General features: G+C 46.0%; 2 protein-coding genes across 2 annotated transcripts; both read left to right on the top strand.

The window, feature by feature from the left end:
• Nucleotides 1–6995: 6995 nt before the first annotated feature.
• Nucleotides 6996–9802, top strand: DFL_002465 (uncharacterized protein; the record flags this gene model as incomplete). Its single annotated transcript, XM_067631256.1, has 2 exons — nt 6996–7132; nt 8077–9802. The coding sequence occupies 2 exons, from the start codon at nt 6996–6998 to the stop codon at nt 9800–9802; spliced, it is 1863 nt and encodes a 620-aa protein (XP_067493820.1).
• Nucleotides 9803–14166: 4364 nt separating this feature from the next.
• Nucleotides 14167–16168, top strand: DFL_002464 (uncharacterized protein; the record flags this gene model as incomplete). The annotated part of the gene is made up of 4 exons (XM_067631255.1): nt 14167–14657; nt 14715–14829; nt 14893–15344; nt 15418–16168. The coding sequence occupies 4 exons, from the start codon at nt 14167–14169 to the stop codon at nt 16166–16168; spliced, it is 1809 nt and encodes a 602-aa protein (XP_067493819.1).
• Nucleotides 16169–16789: the final 621 nt, after the last annotated feature.

Below are 16789 nucleotides of genomic sequence, written 5' to 3'. Positions count from 1 at the left end.
GTTGCTCGGAAAGGATTGGAGGTCGAAATTTTAAGGCGAGAACCGTCTACATAGAATGAATATCTCTTGTACGGCTGGAATTGTGTTTGTGATTCCGATTTGTACAATTGTGTTATCCTGATGTCAAAGCAGTGCCTTGCCGCTTGTAACCTGTTTGCATGCGCGTCCCTTCCCTTGGTTTGTTTCTTGGAAGCTCTTGGATGGGGCGTCTGGAGGAGGCCGTAGGAAGCAAGGGGCTGTGAAGCCGGAAATCGGGTGGACTTTGTCATGCAATATCTTTGCGAGTAAGATCCATTAGAAACCTTGACGGTTGCGTTACGGCAATCGCTACCATCGGGGAAGAACAACGCAACTATTGCAGACTGTAAGACATCCCGCACGGCCGTCCCGGCTCAAATTCTAGGCAGACAATCTATTCCATTCGAATGCCCCCTAGCTTTCGCGAGTTTCCGGCCCTTTTTCTGAGTTGAATGAAACCCTTTGGGTTTTTGTTTTGTCTTTGCAATTGCCGCCACGGAAAAAATTGTGAGCTCTGCGGTGACAGGGATTAGTAATCTATAGTTCGACGTGCGTGTTGGTTTCGCTTTGACGTATGGGGCCTGTTGATATAAACATCATAAGCTTTTGCGGGCATCCCAGACAGTCTCTCATTGTTAGTTAAGACCAATAACCTCATTGGTCTCACAAATCTTTCAGGATCTGTCTAATAGTGGTAATCGGCTTAAGCCTCCTAAATAGTAATCACCTTAAACAACCTGGCAAGACAATTAATGCCCAATATTAGTATCAATTAGCTTATGAAAGCTCCACTTGTCAAGCTTAAAATCCCACAATCGTACAAGCTATTGATTGCTATATATAAAAACCGTATGTCGTTTTGTCGAGCTAGTATAATCGCGCAAAAGTAAAAGCTGAAAAGAGATAAACAGACAAAAAATTCTACACTTTTGAATTTTGGGCCCGCCAACTCTGCGCCCAATGAGCTTAGCTTCGCCAACCGCGGAGTCCGTCAAAGTGAAAATGCCTGCCAACAGGCCCGCGGGGAAATTCCTAAGCAAGTTGGCGGGTCGATCCGTCTTTTGGGGGTTGAAGAAAGGATCGATACAACCTCATGAAACAAATCTATCCAAGACCTTAATTTTGTTGTTATGGTGATCGATATTGGACCCTTTGTGTCAAAAGGCCAAAGGAATAACTGTGCACCGATATCCTGTGAAGGTTTGAAGCCATACGGGTCCACGTAGCCACTGTGGCATGTATAATGGTCCCTGATCATGGTGGGGTGCAGAGTTATACAACCCTACCCCTTCTTTCCCTCGAAGAAGGCAACTGATTATTCACAAACACAATACCCAATCGTCGGAATACTCCCGTGATAACGATGCCAGGAATGTTGTCAGTGCATATACGCGGGATGAGGGTTCTATTTATATCCACTTTTTTTTCTCACTTGCTCACGTTACTCGGACTCTAAAGGAACTGGTGGCCGTTTTTCTTACTCCGTGACGAAGATTTTGAAAGGGCCGAGGTGCGAAAAATACGCTCATGATTTTTTGACAGCCAAGAGGAAGAAAGTATCGAGAGGAGGCGAGGGGAAAGCGTCTACGTATATCGAGACGAGATACTCACTTGCATAAAGAGGAGGTTGAAAAAAGTCTTCCCCCTAGTGCTATAGCCTGGGCTAGTTACTTATACCTCTGGAAAAGGTACCGGCTCGGTCCCGGTCTATGGGGAATTCAAGCATGCGTGAATGTGCTTGAAGCAGATGCAGAGTGTTCACCATTCGGTTCAATGTAACTTCGTACCTGTACTTACAAACCTCTGCCGTACCTTACTCACCAGGAACTACGAAACTCTTCCTTTTGAATATACCCGCCGTTTAGTTGTTAGATAACTAGTTCCACCCGGAGGACAACCAGCCGTCGGACCAGCTATCTAGACTTATTACTAACAAGCGTGACTTTTTTGATGAAATAAGCATCGCCTAATCGTCTTTTGAACCAGGAATCCTGTGTGCATTCGAAGAATCTTGTGGAGTAAAAGGTAAAAGCTTCAGCAAGCAGACCGGGGACATATATCCACAACCTACTTGTTCAAGGGCCTGTTTCGTCTCAACAACCCAAAATGATCCTTGGTCCCGAATAACATCGTGTTGTATATGTTACATGTGCCCACGTCTACTTCCCAAAAGGTCTTTCTGAGCTTTTTTGGCAGAAAGAAAAGAAAAAAGCTTGAGAATTCGAAGGGAAAAAAGAGACGAGGACGCTCTGTCTGCTGCTTGTTGTCATGTCTGTTGTCTGCTGCCCGCTCGCATTGACGAGAAGTTTGCTTAAAAATGCGAATGCATTTAGCTCGAGCTCATGAGTTGATTTTTAGGGGTGGTTTTCGTGACCACCAGCTAACATCCACATGGGTTAAAAATAGCATCGTTCCTTTGGTGGTGTATGGATCCACATTCCCCTATCATTGCAAAGTGATAGCTACTTTTAATCGTTTAAAGTGATCTGAGTAATGGCGTGAATGGCGAGTTGTCTTCTTTCTGCTTTTGATCGTGCGGGAAAAAAAGGCTTTGCACAAAACGAGCCGAACACTTTATGCTTCTACCCCCGCATGGTAGCATTTGGGCTTGGGAGGTTCTGCTCGGAATGGCCTTCGCAGCTCTCCAATCGCCACGTTCAGGGACGGATACTAGACTCCACTCGGAATATCCACTTATTGTAATGTTTTTTGGGGCCCAGCTGCAGCGCTGTTAAAGGAAAGTTTACGCTTAAGACATTATGACCTCATGTCGCGTTTGCTAGCATCTGGTGGACAGCGGTTGTTTGGGAATGGGATATGTGTGTGTATCTAATATAATATGGGGAAAACTTTCGTAGACCGGTAGGCGGAAGCATCGACAAGAGGTTGTATTCTCCCGTAAACGAGAAACAGCAGAGCCTCAGAAGACCTGTCTTTGTGAATGGGATAATCACTTAGGACAGGAAAGCTTTAAACGACTTAAATCCCCGTGTAGATGCATGTCGCAGCCGGGCTACCCGAGTCTTGTTTCTTTCCACTCTTTTGCAGAATGTACCCTGATCGAAATCGAAGATCGCAGTAATCTTCTTGGTTCACATCTTTTTTTAATTTTTTGACTTAAATTTTTAGTTTTTAAAGTTTCTTTTTCGCCTTTCCTTTCCTTTCCTTTCCTTTCCTTTTCTTTTTTGGCTTGTCTTCGTTTCTTTTTATTTTGCATGCAGGTATTTGTACACAGTATGTATTCTACAAGACATCGGAGGAAATAGCTGTTTTTTACCTGGCGGGGTTAAAAATAGCGGCACCGAAAGGCCCAGATTTTCTCTGTCGATAACCAAACTCACGAGATCACAAGTCCGCTTATCGTACAAAGCAAAGGGAGAACCGGCATATGGAGATGAACCCACTCCCGGTTGATGAATTCACAGAGTCTCAAAACAAAATACTTACTCGAGAGTATCAAATGCTGTTTAGTAAATTATTTAGTTTCTGTTTTTTTTCTTAGTGGCGTGTGCATCGCATCGGTGCCACTCCATCGGACGAAGCCTTTTTAGCTTCTGGAAGGCTGGAAACCTTTCCGACGAGAAATGGATTGGAAGATGTCATTGAATCCACCTCAGAAAATGGTTGAGCGCCTGTGCGGCGTGTCGGACCCCGCGACCAATAGGGCAGGTGGGTACCTGTTTCTTCGTATGACCAGACATAGCCCTGGAGAGTATTCAGAAAGTCCCTGGACCATGTCGATACAAAAGGCTCCTAGGCTAAGGTTTTCGAAGATCTTTGAAGCGTGGCTCTTGAGGATCGAATCGTTAGAGAATGTGTTCTCTAGGAATATTAATAATAGACCTGTGTGTCGTGACTGTGGGCTTTCTGGATCGCTGGTTTGTGAATGGACGGAATGGAACATAGCCCCAGTCGTACATAGCCTCATCAAATATCATCCCGTCGTTACCTTCGATAATATACCCTTATGATCCCCCGGCTGTTGGAAATCGGGCCTCTGTGCGATAGGCATGCCTCACAAAGCGTGCCAATTTGAGCCGACTAATGCGACGAGGCCATCCGTATGCACCTGGACTATAATAGCTTGTCAGCATCAACCCAGGGTGATTCTCGACGTTAGGAAAGAAGAAACAAATACGTCTTAGTTTTATTAGCAAAAATATATATGATGTAAGTTTAACGTTATAAATGTTAGACCAATTACGAGACGGATTGGTGATGGTCCGAAAATTCGCAGCAGTTTCTTTGCTTTCTTCGTCTCAGTGTACTAGTTGGGTATCAATGTCCACCGCCAATAAAAGTACTCGGGAAGGCGAAAGGTCCCCAGGGCTTGGTGCTTGGGAGGAATGGGCAATGTTAAACTGTGCGTGTCCCCACGAGACCTTTTTGGATGTATGTCCCTTCGCAGAAGGCCGTTTCGCTCCATCGATAGTGACTGGGGACACCCAATGAGATCATTTTATTCTGTTTCACGGAAATGCCTGTTCGTTCCTGTTGTTCACGAGGTGGTTCTATTTTCGGAGGCGGACGAGTCTCAATCCGTACAAAAAATGCGAGCATCCGCTTAGTTAACGAAGAGCAAGCAGCTAGTAGCAAAAAAGTTCTCTCGTATGCATGGGCTCCGCTCGCTGATTTGATTTCATCCGAAGAGCTGGACGACTATGGGCTTTGTGAGAATGAATTGCAGGAATGGAGACCCAGTCCCTGATCGATATTAGAAGCACGCATATGTACCTTTTCGTACGAATATACTAAAAGAGGGAAACCAGGTACTTTTTGCTGGGAAGAGGACTTTCGGGTTCGGAAGATCATGTGCACAAGTAGAGGTACTTCAGTGTCCCTGACTCCACACTATTTTTTTTGCGAATGAGTTTTGATGTGGAGTCGAGTGACAGCGTCAATTGAGCCTGCTCGTTTAGCTTGGCCAGGGTTATTCGGGAACAGCAATCGAAGCAGGATGGAAGAAGCTACAGAGTAAGGTGCTCTTCTCCAGGTTGCTAAACATAGACATGGACGGAGAATCTACAGGGGTCAGGGAGAGAGTTTGGTTGGAGAGTTAGTCTGATGGGATGATTTGATCGATATTCTGATGAGGTGCTTTTTTGAAGGGGGGGTCAGTTAGTTGCAATCGTTCGCCCATGTCCCAGGCCGCTGTCAAAGAGGGAGAGCAGCATCCTTTCTCGTACATTCGCATAGGGAAGAGCGGTGGCTAGCTACCGAAATCGGGTGAGATTATGGGATTTGAGGGTCAGAATAGAAGGTCAAAGGGAAAGAAGAGACGAGGACGTGGATTGAGGCGCGGTTGTCGGTGTCTTCTCACAAAACCATATGTGGGAGAATTTCTTTTCTTCCACTGTCATTAGATCTCTGTTATGCTTTTGGGTTCCCCGTAGTATAGCTGTAGAACCTATATGTGAGTGATGGAGCTACTAGGGCTTTTGCTTTTTGATGGCCGGTTTTCGCAGGAGTCGACAGGGAGAGCTTTTTGGCAATAGGGCGTGGGGCCAAACGAGAGGGCTAAATATCTGCATCTGCGCTGCGACTTTGTACCGGTACCAGCCAGCGAGCGCAAGTGACTGCTTTGATGCTTTCCCTCGAGACTATGCCTTCCCTTAACTTTCCCTTGTGATGCATATGCAGAATAGACGGCCATGCTGCTTGCTTGCTGCTGCCGCCAACCAACCAGTAGCAGCAGCAGCTAAGTACCCAAGAACTTAGAGCAGACTAGAGGTACAGAACGTGGATTTATGTCTGGATGTATGATGTATATGGTATCGTCAGTTAGGGTCCATCTGCAGCAGCACCAAACCGACGGAGAAGGGCAATAAGAGACGAACCTTGCGGAAGAAGCAACCAATTAACCTGACTGCCCTTGACCCCAAGCCCAAGCAAACATAAACGGAGTGCAGCCGTCGTCGAGGAAAACGCCAGAGCGGGAAACCTTAATCCGCACGAGTTAAGAAAAACGGAAAAAAAAAAAAAAAAAACGTGAGGGCTAGGAGTAGTCTAGTTAGTGAGTTCGGTGACCATTTGCCAGAAGAAAAAAAAGGAAAGGAAGGGAAAGGAAGTAAAAGTACCGTACCAAATACAGAGGGCCGGTACATACCCCTCCCTCCCTCCCGCGAGCACATCGCAAAAAATAGAACCCGCAGAGACACGATCAGAAGGAAACCGAAGGAGGCAGAGTTAGACCGAAAGATCGAAACATCGTCCTCCCACTCGCTCCACCCAGGACCTACTCTTGGGGTCTCAATCCCCCCATCCCTTCCGCTTCAATCGTCATTCGGCCATTCTCTGGGTCCTTTTACCCACACCCCCAAAAAAGCTCATATAGGGCGGCCTCCCGCTTCCCAATTTTTTCTTTCTTCCATTCTAGCTTGGTGCGTCACTCGTTATAGTCTCTCGTTTATACTAGACCGGTGTTGAGGAGGAATCAGTAACAAACACTTTAATCTTACCACAGCTCTTGAGCTACCCACATCCGTTTATATCAATCACCACAGTAGGAACGCAGCATAGCAAGGCAAACGAAATCTCAGTCCGGGTATCCGGTAACGCTAGGAGCCTTCGGCATTCCGTTACACTCGCTCGTCGTAATCGATCCGGATATCTCCAATCCGTCAACCGCCCGCGGGACATCACAGAACAGAACAACCCTTCGAATGATTGGAAGGCGGCTACAGTAGCTAATCGCATCAACCGGCTCGTCCGCCAAAAAACCAAACCAAACATTATTGGGCTCTCGGGCTTCAATTTCGACACTCGCTTGACCATAGTATCTACCTACATTCTTAATATATATACATCCATATTAGTATACTTATTTATCTACGCCTTTTTTACAATATTGCAAACGCACTCAGCGGACCCCTTTGTTTTTGGATATATCGATACCAAAAATACAGACAAAAAACCGATTAGAGTGTTTTAAGTCATCCGGTTGTGTATTTAAATAATACGCTCTCGCCTCATCAGCAATGACAATGGCCGACTTCGATTCATTATTCGCAGATAACCTCAGAGATTTCCAGCCAGTTATGATGCAAGCTCAGTATACTGGCCGGGACAGCATTGGAAGAGCCAGAAGCTCAGGTAGTTTAGATCGGTCTGGCAGGTAAGCAATATCATAATCAATTCTCAAATATTCATCCCGCATTTGCACATTCTGCTACGTTACAATCGCAATTGCTATTCTATCATACCATATGATTCTCGTTGCTTCAGAGCTCGGACTTGACGTGGAGAGAGACAGCTTGAGACCTCAATAATAGGTCTCAGACCGTCAAGGTTTCCCGCTTTTCCTTTAAGTTTCCCGATCAGTCGACTAGAACCATCTTTGGGTCCTTATCAGGCGAACCGGGGCTTTTTTGGGAAGCAAAGTTCGACGAGCACATTAAAATTTCCCATTGTTAAAAACTCCCCTTGTGTCCTCACCCACATCCCGGCCCGACTCTGCATCTATGTGCGGCGGCATATTTCCCAACGTATCGTGCCGAATAGATCGCCAGGGGCGTCTGTCAGAAGCAATACTACCACTTTTTCGTTTTTTTTTTTTTTTTTTTTTCCCTTCATTTATTTTTCTTCATTTTACTTTTCCACATCGCCGCCCTGCCCTCTCTCATTTTGATATTATATCGCACCGTGCCGCTATCCATAAGGATACTCGTCGATACTCGGAGACATGTCTCCCTTTTGACTGCATACTGCTTACTTTTAATAATTTAATTGCCCTTTAATATATTCCCCTTCCCATATTGTATTATTGCAACTTTTTCGGCCCGCCCAAAAGCCCTTCCTGACAAAATTTCCCCGCAAAGTACATACTCCCCTCCCCACAAGCCATCGTCTTCCTTTTAAATCCCCCTGTCCACTTCGTTTTATCTTTTTGTGGCTTGGATTTCAAAGTATCATCATCGCATGGTGCTGGCCTGCATGCATTTCGGCGCCTTCTGGGCCAAACAGTGTCTTGGTCGACCAAGTTCCTCGCATATCAACATTAATTTCTCGCCAACCACAACCAACCCTAGTCTAACACCACTCCCTTCCTTCTTCCTTTAGGTCTTCTTCCGCTGGCATACATAAATCCCAGCCGCGGGCCTCTTCTCTTCAATCCCACAGACGTCAGCACTCTGGTGGGGCTTCGACTTTAAATTTTGCAGCCGGTGACCCTTTCAACGAAATCAATATGACCGAGATGTGGACCGACCATGGCATCTCGCCCAACGGGTCACCGGGTCCTATCGACACCGTTCCCTTGCAGTCAGACCAACTTCTTTCTTTCCGGTCCTTCCAGCGCAACAACTTTGTCATGCTAAATCAATGGGACCAACCTGTTGGCATAACTGTAGCGGCACAGCTCCATGGAATGTTTTTCTTGGCGGAGAGTCCATGGGATGCCAACAGCGGACCATCAGTCCCTGGGCCAGCCAACCTTCCTAAGGAACTAACTTGCTACCGACGAAATCTCTTTCAAGTTAGCGGATCGATTCATCTTCCTGCGGTTAGTTGTGTCATTATTAGTGAAAATGAGACTGAAATAACTGCTGAGGATATCCAATCCGGACAACGCCGAGTGATCCAATCCCTCGAGGCAACCATCGGCGGAATTGAAAACGTCGAGCACAATGCCGTTAAGATCATTACGGTACCATGGAAGAATGCCGCCACAGCCCCTGCAGCAGCTGCCGCCCAGTCAACTAATCAAACTGCAGGCAACCCCGACGACTATCCTTCAACTGCCACCACTACTGGCAGACCTATGGAGAAGGAACCGGCCCCTCTTTCCTTCAATTATCCTGCTGCATACTATGCCAACCCTAACGGTATTCAACCTGAAGAGGATGAGACAGATAGTTTGAAGTGGCAGATGAACTGGAAGCGATTGCAATTTCGCAGCGCCACGGCGAACAATGGCCGAAGGAAGGATCTCCAGCAACATTTCCTCGTTAAGTTGTCAGTTTATGCGAACCTTGTGACCGAGGATTTGCAGGGTGTTCCCACCGATAAAGTCGAGAGGGTTCTCCTTTGCGAGGCTTTCTCCGGGGCTATCATCGTGCGCGGCCGAAGCCCACGAAACTTTTCCAGCAGAAATGATATTCCCTTGACCGGAAGCGCCATTGTTAGCTCTCGACACTCTCATAACAATGCCAATGCTCAAATTACATCGGCTGCAAAGAAGGCTCGCCACATGTCATCAGGCTCAGCCGAAGAGGAGGTACAGTCTGATATGATATATACTCCAGACTTTGCAGGGCAATACGCCGACTACCCAATTTTGGAACAATCTTTCCAGATGCCCAACGATATGAACTTTGATTACTCCGCACCCTCCGCCTGGATGGATCCTTCCTCTTCATTGTCCATGCTTCAGTCGCCGACAGGCATGATGCAACAGCAACAGCAGGGGACTCTTTTCGACCCAAGCGGATCTTATACTAACCTCTCTGATCCTTCTGGTTCTCGCGTGAACTTGGCTGGCATAGTGTACCCGGAAGAATTTAGCCCCGCCGCCACTCAAACAATGTTTAGCCAAAGCATGCCTGCTACCACCATGGGAGCCATGGCCCCACCTTCTCTCAGTCACCGACTACCTAGACCCACCAACAGCATGGAAAGCCCTTCCATGGATCTTCTTTACGAATACTTTCCGATCGGCGTTGATGACTATATGCCCCCCGTTGAAGTAGTTTACCGACCCCACAACGCTCACCACCTCACTCAAGCTCCGCCGAGCAAATCCAGCGGCCGAAGCAAGCGACTATTCTCCGAAACACCATTTGAATAAATCCTTTCTCTCTGCAATATTCGTTGAAATATCATTCCTTATGATTTCGAGAATCTCGAATCGGCGACCCTTTCTACGTTTTAATGACAGAACAGTTTTGTACTTTACTCAGGCGCATTCTTTGCATGTGGAGTTCTCGTTCTTTATTTCTTTCCTCGTTTCTCGTGACGGGTGTTTACCCGTGCAAAACTCCTTAGTAGGCACTGTCCGCTATGGCGTTCTCCTTCGACCTGTATTCTTGTTTCAGGTTGGTTTTTTTTATTATTATTAATGAAGTTTGGCATAACTAGGTTGGAACAATTGGGTTACTTTCCTTAAAACATTTACTGGCTGCATCCTCCTTTTCGCTATAATCCCTAATCCTTTTTTTTTTTTTCATTTTCATGATAACGAATTCCCCTTATTCATGTCCAAAATGAATGGCAAGTTTTTTTTTTTTTCGAAAATCATGTAAACCGGAGTTTTGGTGGGTGTTTGTCCGTTATATATATACCATACACTCCTTACGAAATGTAATTCAAAATGGCAAAGATGACTTTGTGCATCTAAAAGGAAACTGAAGCATCGAAGCGCTAGCTCTGTGGAGGATATAAAATGATATTTTTTTGAACAATCTACATTTCTCTTGTATCTCAAGATAGAACACACGCCTCATTGAGGAGAGTGCACTATTTATCTTCTTATAACAAAACCGTTAATTGGTCCTATTAGTAAGGACATAGCTAGTAGGCTGGTTTCACAAGTTCTAGACCATGACCTCTACCACGTAACGTCTATCGATTGAAGGAATAATACATGGTTATAAAGAAGTTCCACCGAAGATAGAGAACCGTTAGTAGACTTGTATTCACGATAATTAGATCTACCATATGTTCCAAGGCCATGTACCAGTACATCTGGACTAACTTTATTTGACAAGGTATCGAGACCCATCTACCTAGATCGAAATGTGCTCGGATGTCACCCTACAAGCCAACAAGCGAACCGGGTACCTTTTTCGATGTGTCTTAAGATCTTTTGCATATGCTTGTTTCGGGATGGCACAGGATGGCTTTTCGTCTGATATTTCGGTTTTGGACAGCGGGTAGATGCAACCCTATATTATCTAGGCATGTGTATAGGTACTGCATATTGTGGGGTGGGTAGATGTGGGAGAAGCTAAGGGCACGTGCTGACAGTGTATTGATAGGAAGAAATTTATACCTATACCAATCGTGCATTGCATTGTTAGCACAGTACTAATCACCAGGCCTGTGAATTCAAACTGCTACAGTGATCCTGAATTTTGATATACCTGCCTATGGAACATCTATCTGTTGAGAGGCAATGCAGCTTGCTACGTATACACATACACAGGGTCAGTACCGCAAGAGAATTCCATGATGTTGTTGGGATGTGGCGGGAAGTGTGTTGCTTTGACGTTGGAGAGCCTCACGAAGTGGCTGGCTTTGCAAGTCGAACGATCGAGAACTTCAAAACTTGTCGTACAGCCGTGCACACGGAATAGAAGAAATGTCTTCAGAATTTTTTTCCCCTTTCAGCCGACAAAGAGGTATTTATCGATAAACTTCGAGAAACGGTGCACAACAGTGAACAAGATTTTTGCTTGTCTGCTTTCTCCCACGGCTAGCCACCTGCGGACGGTTTGTCGGTGTCAAGCGAGTATGCAGCCTCACTCACACATTGGGGTAAGGGTGGCTCGAGCTTGCCGGCCTCGCTTTGACGACTTGCTTGCGTTACATCGGGCGACAACGAAGGCAAGCTGGGTAGCAGCCAGTTGGATTTGTTTCAACTTTTCGTTTGGCCACAGTGCTGTTGCATGCCATGCAGTGGAATAGCGACCCATCCGCACCTGCAGGGAGCCTTGTTCGTCGTCTTCAACGACAGTTTGGATGGACTATCGATAGGAGATTTGAACTGTGGAGCAGATACACCGTTATCTTGTTAAAGGCAGGTGGGTTCATACGATTGTCAATCCTTATACAAGCTTTTAAATCGGGACAAGATCTCGTGCTGACCTCTTTTCCTCCAGGCCGGACATACTACAAGGAACAGAGGAGGTTGCTCGCCAGCGCACCGTTACATCAAGTTTGCGGGAACATCGCAAAAAAGTAACGTCAAGCGAGAGGACCCACCTTGAATACCAGGGGCTCAATTCACGATCAGGATACTTGATGGTTGAAAGATTTCATTCAACGGTTTGCTCCACAAGCTTCACTGGTCTCATAACCTGGAAGGCCAAGCTTTTGTTTAACATCTGGATTCCTCAAAATGTCGGGAATGTTGGTGCTACGGTGGTCAAAATTCAAGGATCATGACAATTCTGTTCCCCAGCCAGGATACAATTGAGGCGTCGTCATTTCCTATTTCCAGAAATGACGGCTTAAACGGTAGCGTCTCCTGAAGCTTTCAAGCTATAAGAAGAAAAGCGGTCAGGGAAACCCTCTACTTCTCACGATCCCCACTGCTACTCTCTCTCTGATTCAAACTTCACGCCTCTTCCTCGGATATTTCCACGTAAACCAATACTCTGGATCTATCTGGCGCGGGAAAATACGAAGGGTGTGAACGCGCGCTCCCGTCCTTCCTTTGCAATTGATCCTACCCAACGAGTGCTACACCACCAACCGGGCTTAAACTCACATATCCTACCTCGTCTCCACACCGTAAACAGCAGTTCTATTCCTCCAACCCAGGGTTGTTAACCCACCTGTCGGCAGTCCTCTTTATGCATTGACAGTCAGCCAGCATTTCCCTTGCTCCATCGTTCTGGTACCATCTGGGCCCACAGCTACTCTCTCATAAGGATAGGAAAACCACCATTGGATTTGTGGGTCTGACGACATCACAAAAAAAAAAAAAAAAAAGAGTTCGGCGCGCCAGAACAACAATACCTGGCGATTGTGGAGTTTTCTCGGACAACGGGAAAACAACGTAGACCAATTATGGTGATCGCCTCGACGTCGGTTGAAAGTCTTCCGTTACTTCGAAAGCCCTGCAATTGAACAACTTCAACTGTGTATAGCTGCCTCCCGCGCCGGGACCGTTCCATCTGTTGCCGTGTTTCTAGTCTCTATTTGGTGTTTTTGTTTTTTTTGTTTTTTTTTATATCGCAACCTTTGGTTGACTTTGCGGTTTTCGATCTTTTTTTTATTTTATTATTTTTTTATTTTATTTCGATATTACGGAATGATCGTTGAGGGTTTCATATCGCCAGGGAAAACAATCAGAAATTAGACAAGGCCAAGCATAAAGCCCCTTCGAACGGCTCTCGACTTTTCCCTTCCCGCTTCACCTTTCCTCCATCTATATACTATACTGTGTTCTGATTCGAGTGTCCTCTGAGGCTTTTCGCATCGTCACATTCGAGTTCTTTGACATTCCGTCATCAATATTAGGCGCAGCTACCATACTAGCAAGGTTATCCTCTTCTCACGGCATCCGGATATATCAAGCAAACATCCACCCGAACGAAAAGGAAACACCGAAAGTCAAAATCTCTGACAGGCGAGTTGCCTCTCGACACCCGAGACTTTAAATACCGGAGACGGTGTGCGCCGTTCCATTCGGGAGTTGCATACTCGGATCCCTAACGGTCTACATTCAAATCCTGTCATTGCATTTGGTGCTCCAAGCCGGGACCTTTACCTTCCTTGAACAATCTTGAACAACCAACGAGTTTTCGCCTCCCCAATTGGTCTTTGGATCGCCATATAAGCTTCGACTGGTCCAAGGCCCGGGAATTATTTTTTTTTCCCCCTCGCTTTCGGCTCCTAAGATATTAAACTCAAATATTCCTCGGGGTCTTAGCTAGATCACACTATCCTGTCGCAGCAAAACGTTGACTCTGACCATATCAAGGATCGCTTTTAATTTTGGCATTGGCTATTCCATATCCATTGACGACAAACACTGCGATTTCCTTCCGAAACGGACACAGATACGTCGTATTCAGTAACCTTATAACCCAGGGCTTACTATACCTGGTAAAGCCGCGACGGCTACTTTGGACAAGGGTTCGATCCAAGCGTCCTAGGTGCGAAGTGTTGCCGAATACCACCAACCTTTAACATCTGATCCCATACGACGACAGAGAAGCTTGCACAAATTGCTATCCAGGTAGTGGGATTCCTATTTTAGCATCTCGGGCGCATTTTTTACGAATCGCGCGGGTTTCTTATATCGAAATCAACTTGCACGCCAAACACCAATATTTCCAATTACGACACCAAATCTCCATCTCTCATGAGATTTATAGCTCCAAGCCTCGACTCGACGTTATTCGCCTAAGATTATTTAACTATTGAAGCTTCTTTGTACATTGAGGAACTATTAGCCCCAACTTCGCATCAATATAATAAAAGATGACGGAGGCTCCGGAATTAAGTGCCCTTAAGGAGTTATTGGGGCATGAGCTGTTGGCGGATATCACAGCTGAGAGTATGCAAGAGATATCTAAGAGTCTTACAGCATCGTATGCTACTGGCCTGAAGGAGAGCACGGCATCTATGCTCCCTTCTCATATCTATTTCTTGCCTAATGGTCAAGAGACTGGGTACTATTTGGCTGTTGACTTGGGGGGTTCTACCTTGCGGGTTGCTATCGTCCATCTGGAAGGATACAAGGACCCGAGTCTTAGAGGCAGCCCGATTGACCCGTCGAATCCGAGGCCAATGAATATTGTCCAAATTAGGTCGTGGGGGGGATCTCATATCGATCATCTCAAGACTCTTACTGGTGACGCCTTTTTCGATTGGATTGCAGACAGGATCGGAGACGTTGTGCAGGAGAAATTTGGGAACCGAATGACAGACGAGTTATTGCCTTTAGGGCTTTCCTGGTCCTTTCCCATCGAGTATGGCCCCTCTTCTTGTTAAAGGGTTTGAGTCTGCCTTAGCTAATTCCCATTTAGGAGCACGGCGATTGACCGTGGGAAGATTCAAAATATGGGCAAGGGGTTTCGTGTAGCTGGAGAGTTGCTTGGAACTGACCTGAAGGAGCATTTCCAAAGGGCATTCAAGAGACAGGTGAGATAATAATTGGTAGATATAATCCGCTTCGGGACTAACCGGCTGGTGCCTTTCCGTCAGGGTCTTTATATTTCGATGGAGGCCATTGTTAACGATTCACTTGCAACACTTCTCTCTCACGCCTATGTTTCGCCAGCTACTCGTTGTGGGCTCATTCTGGGTACTGGTACCAATGCAGCGATGTCTTTGCCCTTGAAGATGCTTCCAGAATCAAAACTTCTTCCTTCGCACTCGAACCGCCCTGCCGGCGCACGGGAGGTTCTGGTAAACACTGAGCTATCCATGTACGGGCGTGGTATCCTTCCTATAACGAAATGGGACACAGCCTTGGATGAAGCGATGCCTCGCCCTGGATTTCAACCGTTGGAATACATTATTGGCGGGGCTTACCTGGGAGAGATTGCTAGATTGATCATTATAGATGTTCAACATGGGGATCTGTTTCAGGAAATCCCCGAGGACTGGAAGAAGAAACAGTATTCTTTGGGGACTGAGATTCTTGCACTTTTAGAGTAAGTTTTCAACCCCAACCCCTGCCCGTGGATATTCCAAAGCTCTTTGTCAATGTTAACTAACCCGACATAGGGATCGAGCCTTCAATCAACTTCCAACGAATTACCAGGAACTCAACGAGGAATACCCTGATATAGCCATGCCCGAAATCGATGCTTTGGCTCTCAAGATGATTGCCTCCCATATATCATCTCGTGCTGCAAACTTTTGTGCGATATCTCTCCATGCCATAATCAAACTCCGAGAGAAGGCCGCAAAGAGTCCAAGCTCACATCCCACCAAGAACATTGTTCCCATTGCCTTTGTTGGCACAGTCTTGGAAAAGTATCCAAATTTGCTGGGGAGGACTCAAGATGCGCTTGATAAATTGACTGGCTGGCACCCAACAAGTCCGGTACAGACCCAAAGAATTGTGTTGGAATTTTCCTCGGAAAGTGCCATCTACGGTGCTGCAGTCGCTGTTGCTGCGGTTCTCGAGAAAAAAGTCAACCTTCCCGTATCTCCTCTTTCATTAGCGCCGCCGAGTCCATTTACTGCTCCTGAACCTCTAAACTTTCCTCCAAACGAACGTTCCAGCAATGCTAGTACCTTAGTAGGACAAGGTTCCAGTATGGAGGAAGAAGCCAAACCAAAGGTTAAAAAGGCACCAGAGGGCGCCGGGAATGGGCGACAAGTTCCTCCTTTCGATAACACCCAGAACATAGATGGGTCCGGTGACCAAGTAACGGCTAATGCCCCAAAGCAGCCTTTCTGGAGTCGAGTCAAGGCATTCTTTCATAGTGTCTTCGGAAAGGTGTTCAAGAAGCGTTCAAAACAAACTTAAGTGCGTTCCACTTTCCGTCCATATTTTTTAACATCTTTCACTCTTTTCTTTTATGAAAGCATGGGTCCCTTAATGAAGCATTGGCGTTTTCATGGTTCTGTTCTATGTTTGTATAACGACACTATTACCTGGTACATTTTTCTGCATACGGTCCTGTGGGCATAGAGAGAGTGCACCTTTGGTTTCTTCGCGGGCATTCTTTTCTTTCCTTACTTTTCCTTTTCCAGGTTTAGGAGTTCATGGGCTCTTTTGCTGTTACGCTTTTCTAGAGGCTTGTTGGAAGTACGGCCTACATGACGAGCGTGCTGTTTTCTATCAAGAGATACCAATATTAGTTTTTTGGGTTTTCTGTTTTATAAGTTTGTAATATTACCATTCAGCCGGCGATACACCGTGGCTCGAAGGCCTTGCGGAGTGAGCATTTGCATCACACTGCAATAAGAAGCCTTTGAAGCTGTTTACCGTATGCCGGTGTCTGGGATTGCGATTACCAATCCATAGCTATCAAAAATTATGATACCTCCTTTATACTTAGATTCGCTTAGTTATATCCATGACCATTGTTCACTTTCTTTCTTTCTTTTTGAAAAAATACCATTGCCTGAGTGTACAAATCTGTTT

This window comes from Arthrobotrys flagrans, assembly GCF_004000055.1.
Source record: "Arthrobotrys flagrans strain CBS H-5679 chromosome Unknown unitig_3, whole genome shotgun sequence".
Classification (NCBI taxonomy): Eukaryota; Fungi; Ascomycota; class Orbiliomycetes; order Orbiliales; family Orbiliaceae; genus Arthrobotrys; species Arthrobotrys flagrans.
The sequence above is the reverse complement of the archived record's forward strand: the minus strand, read 5'-3'. Positions and strand labels throughout refer to the sequence as shown.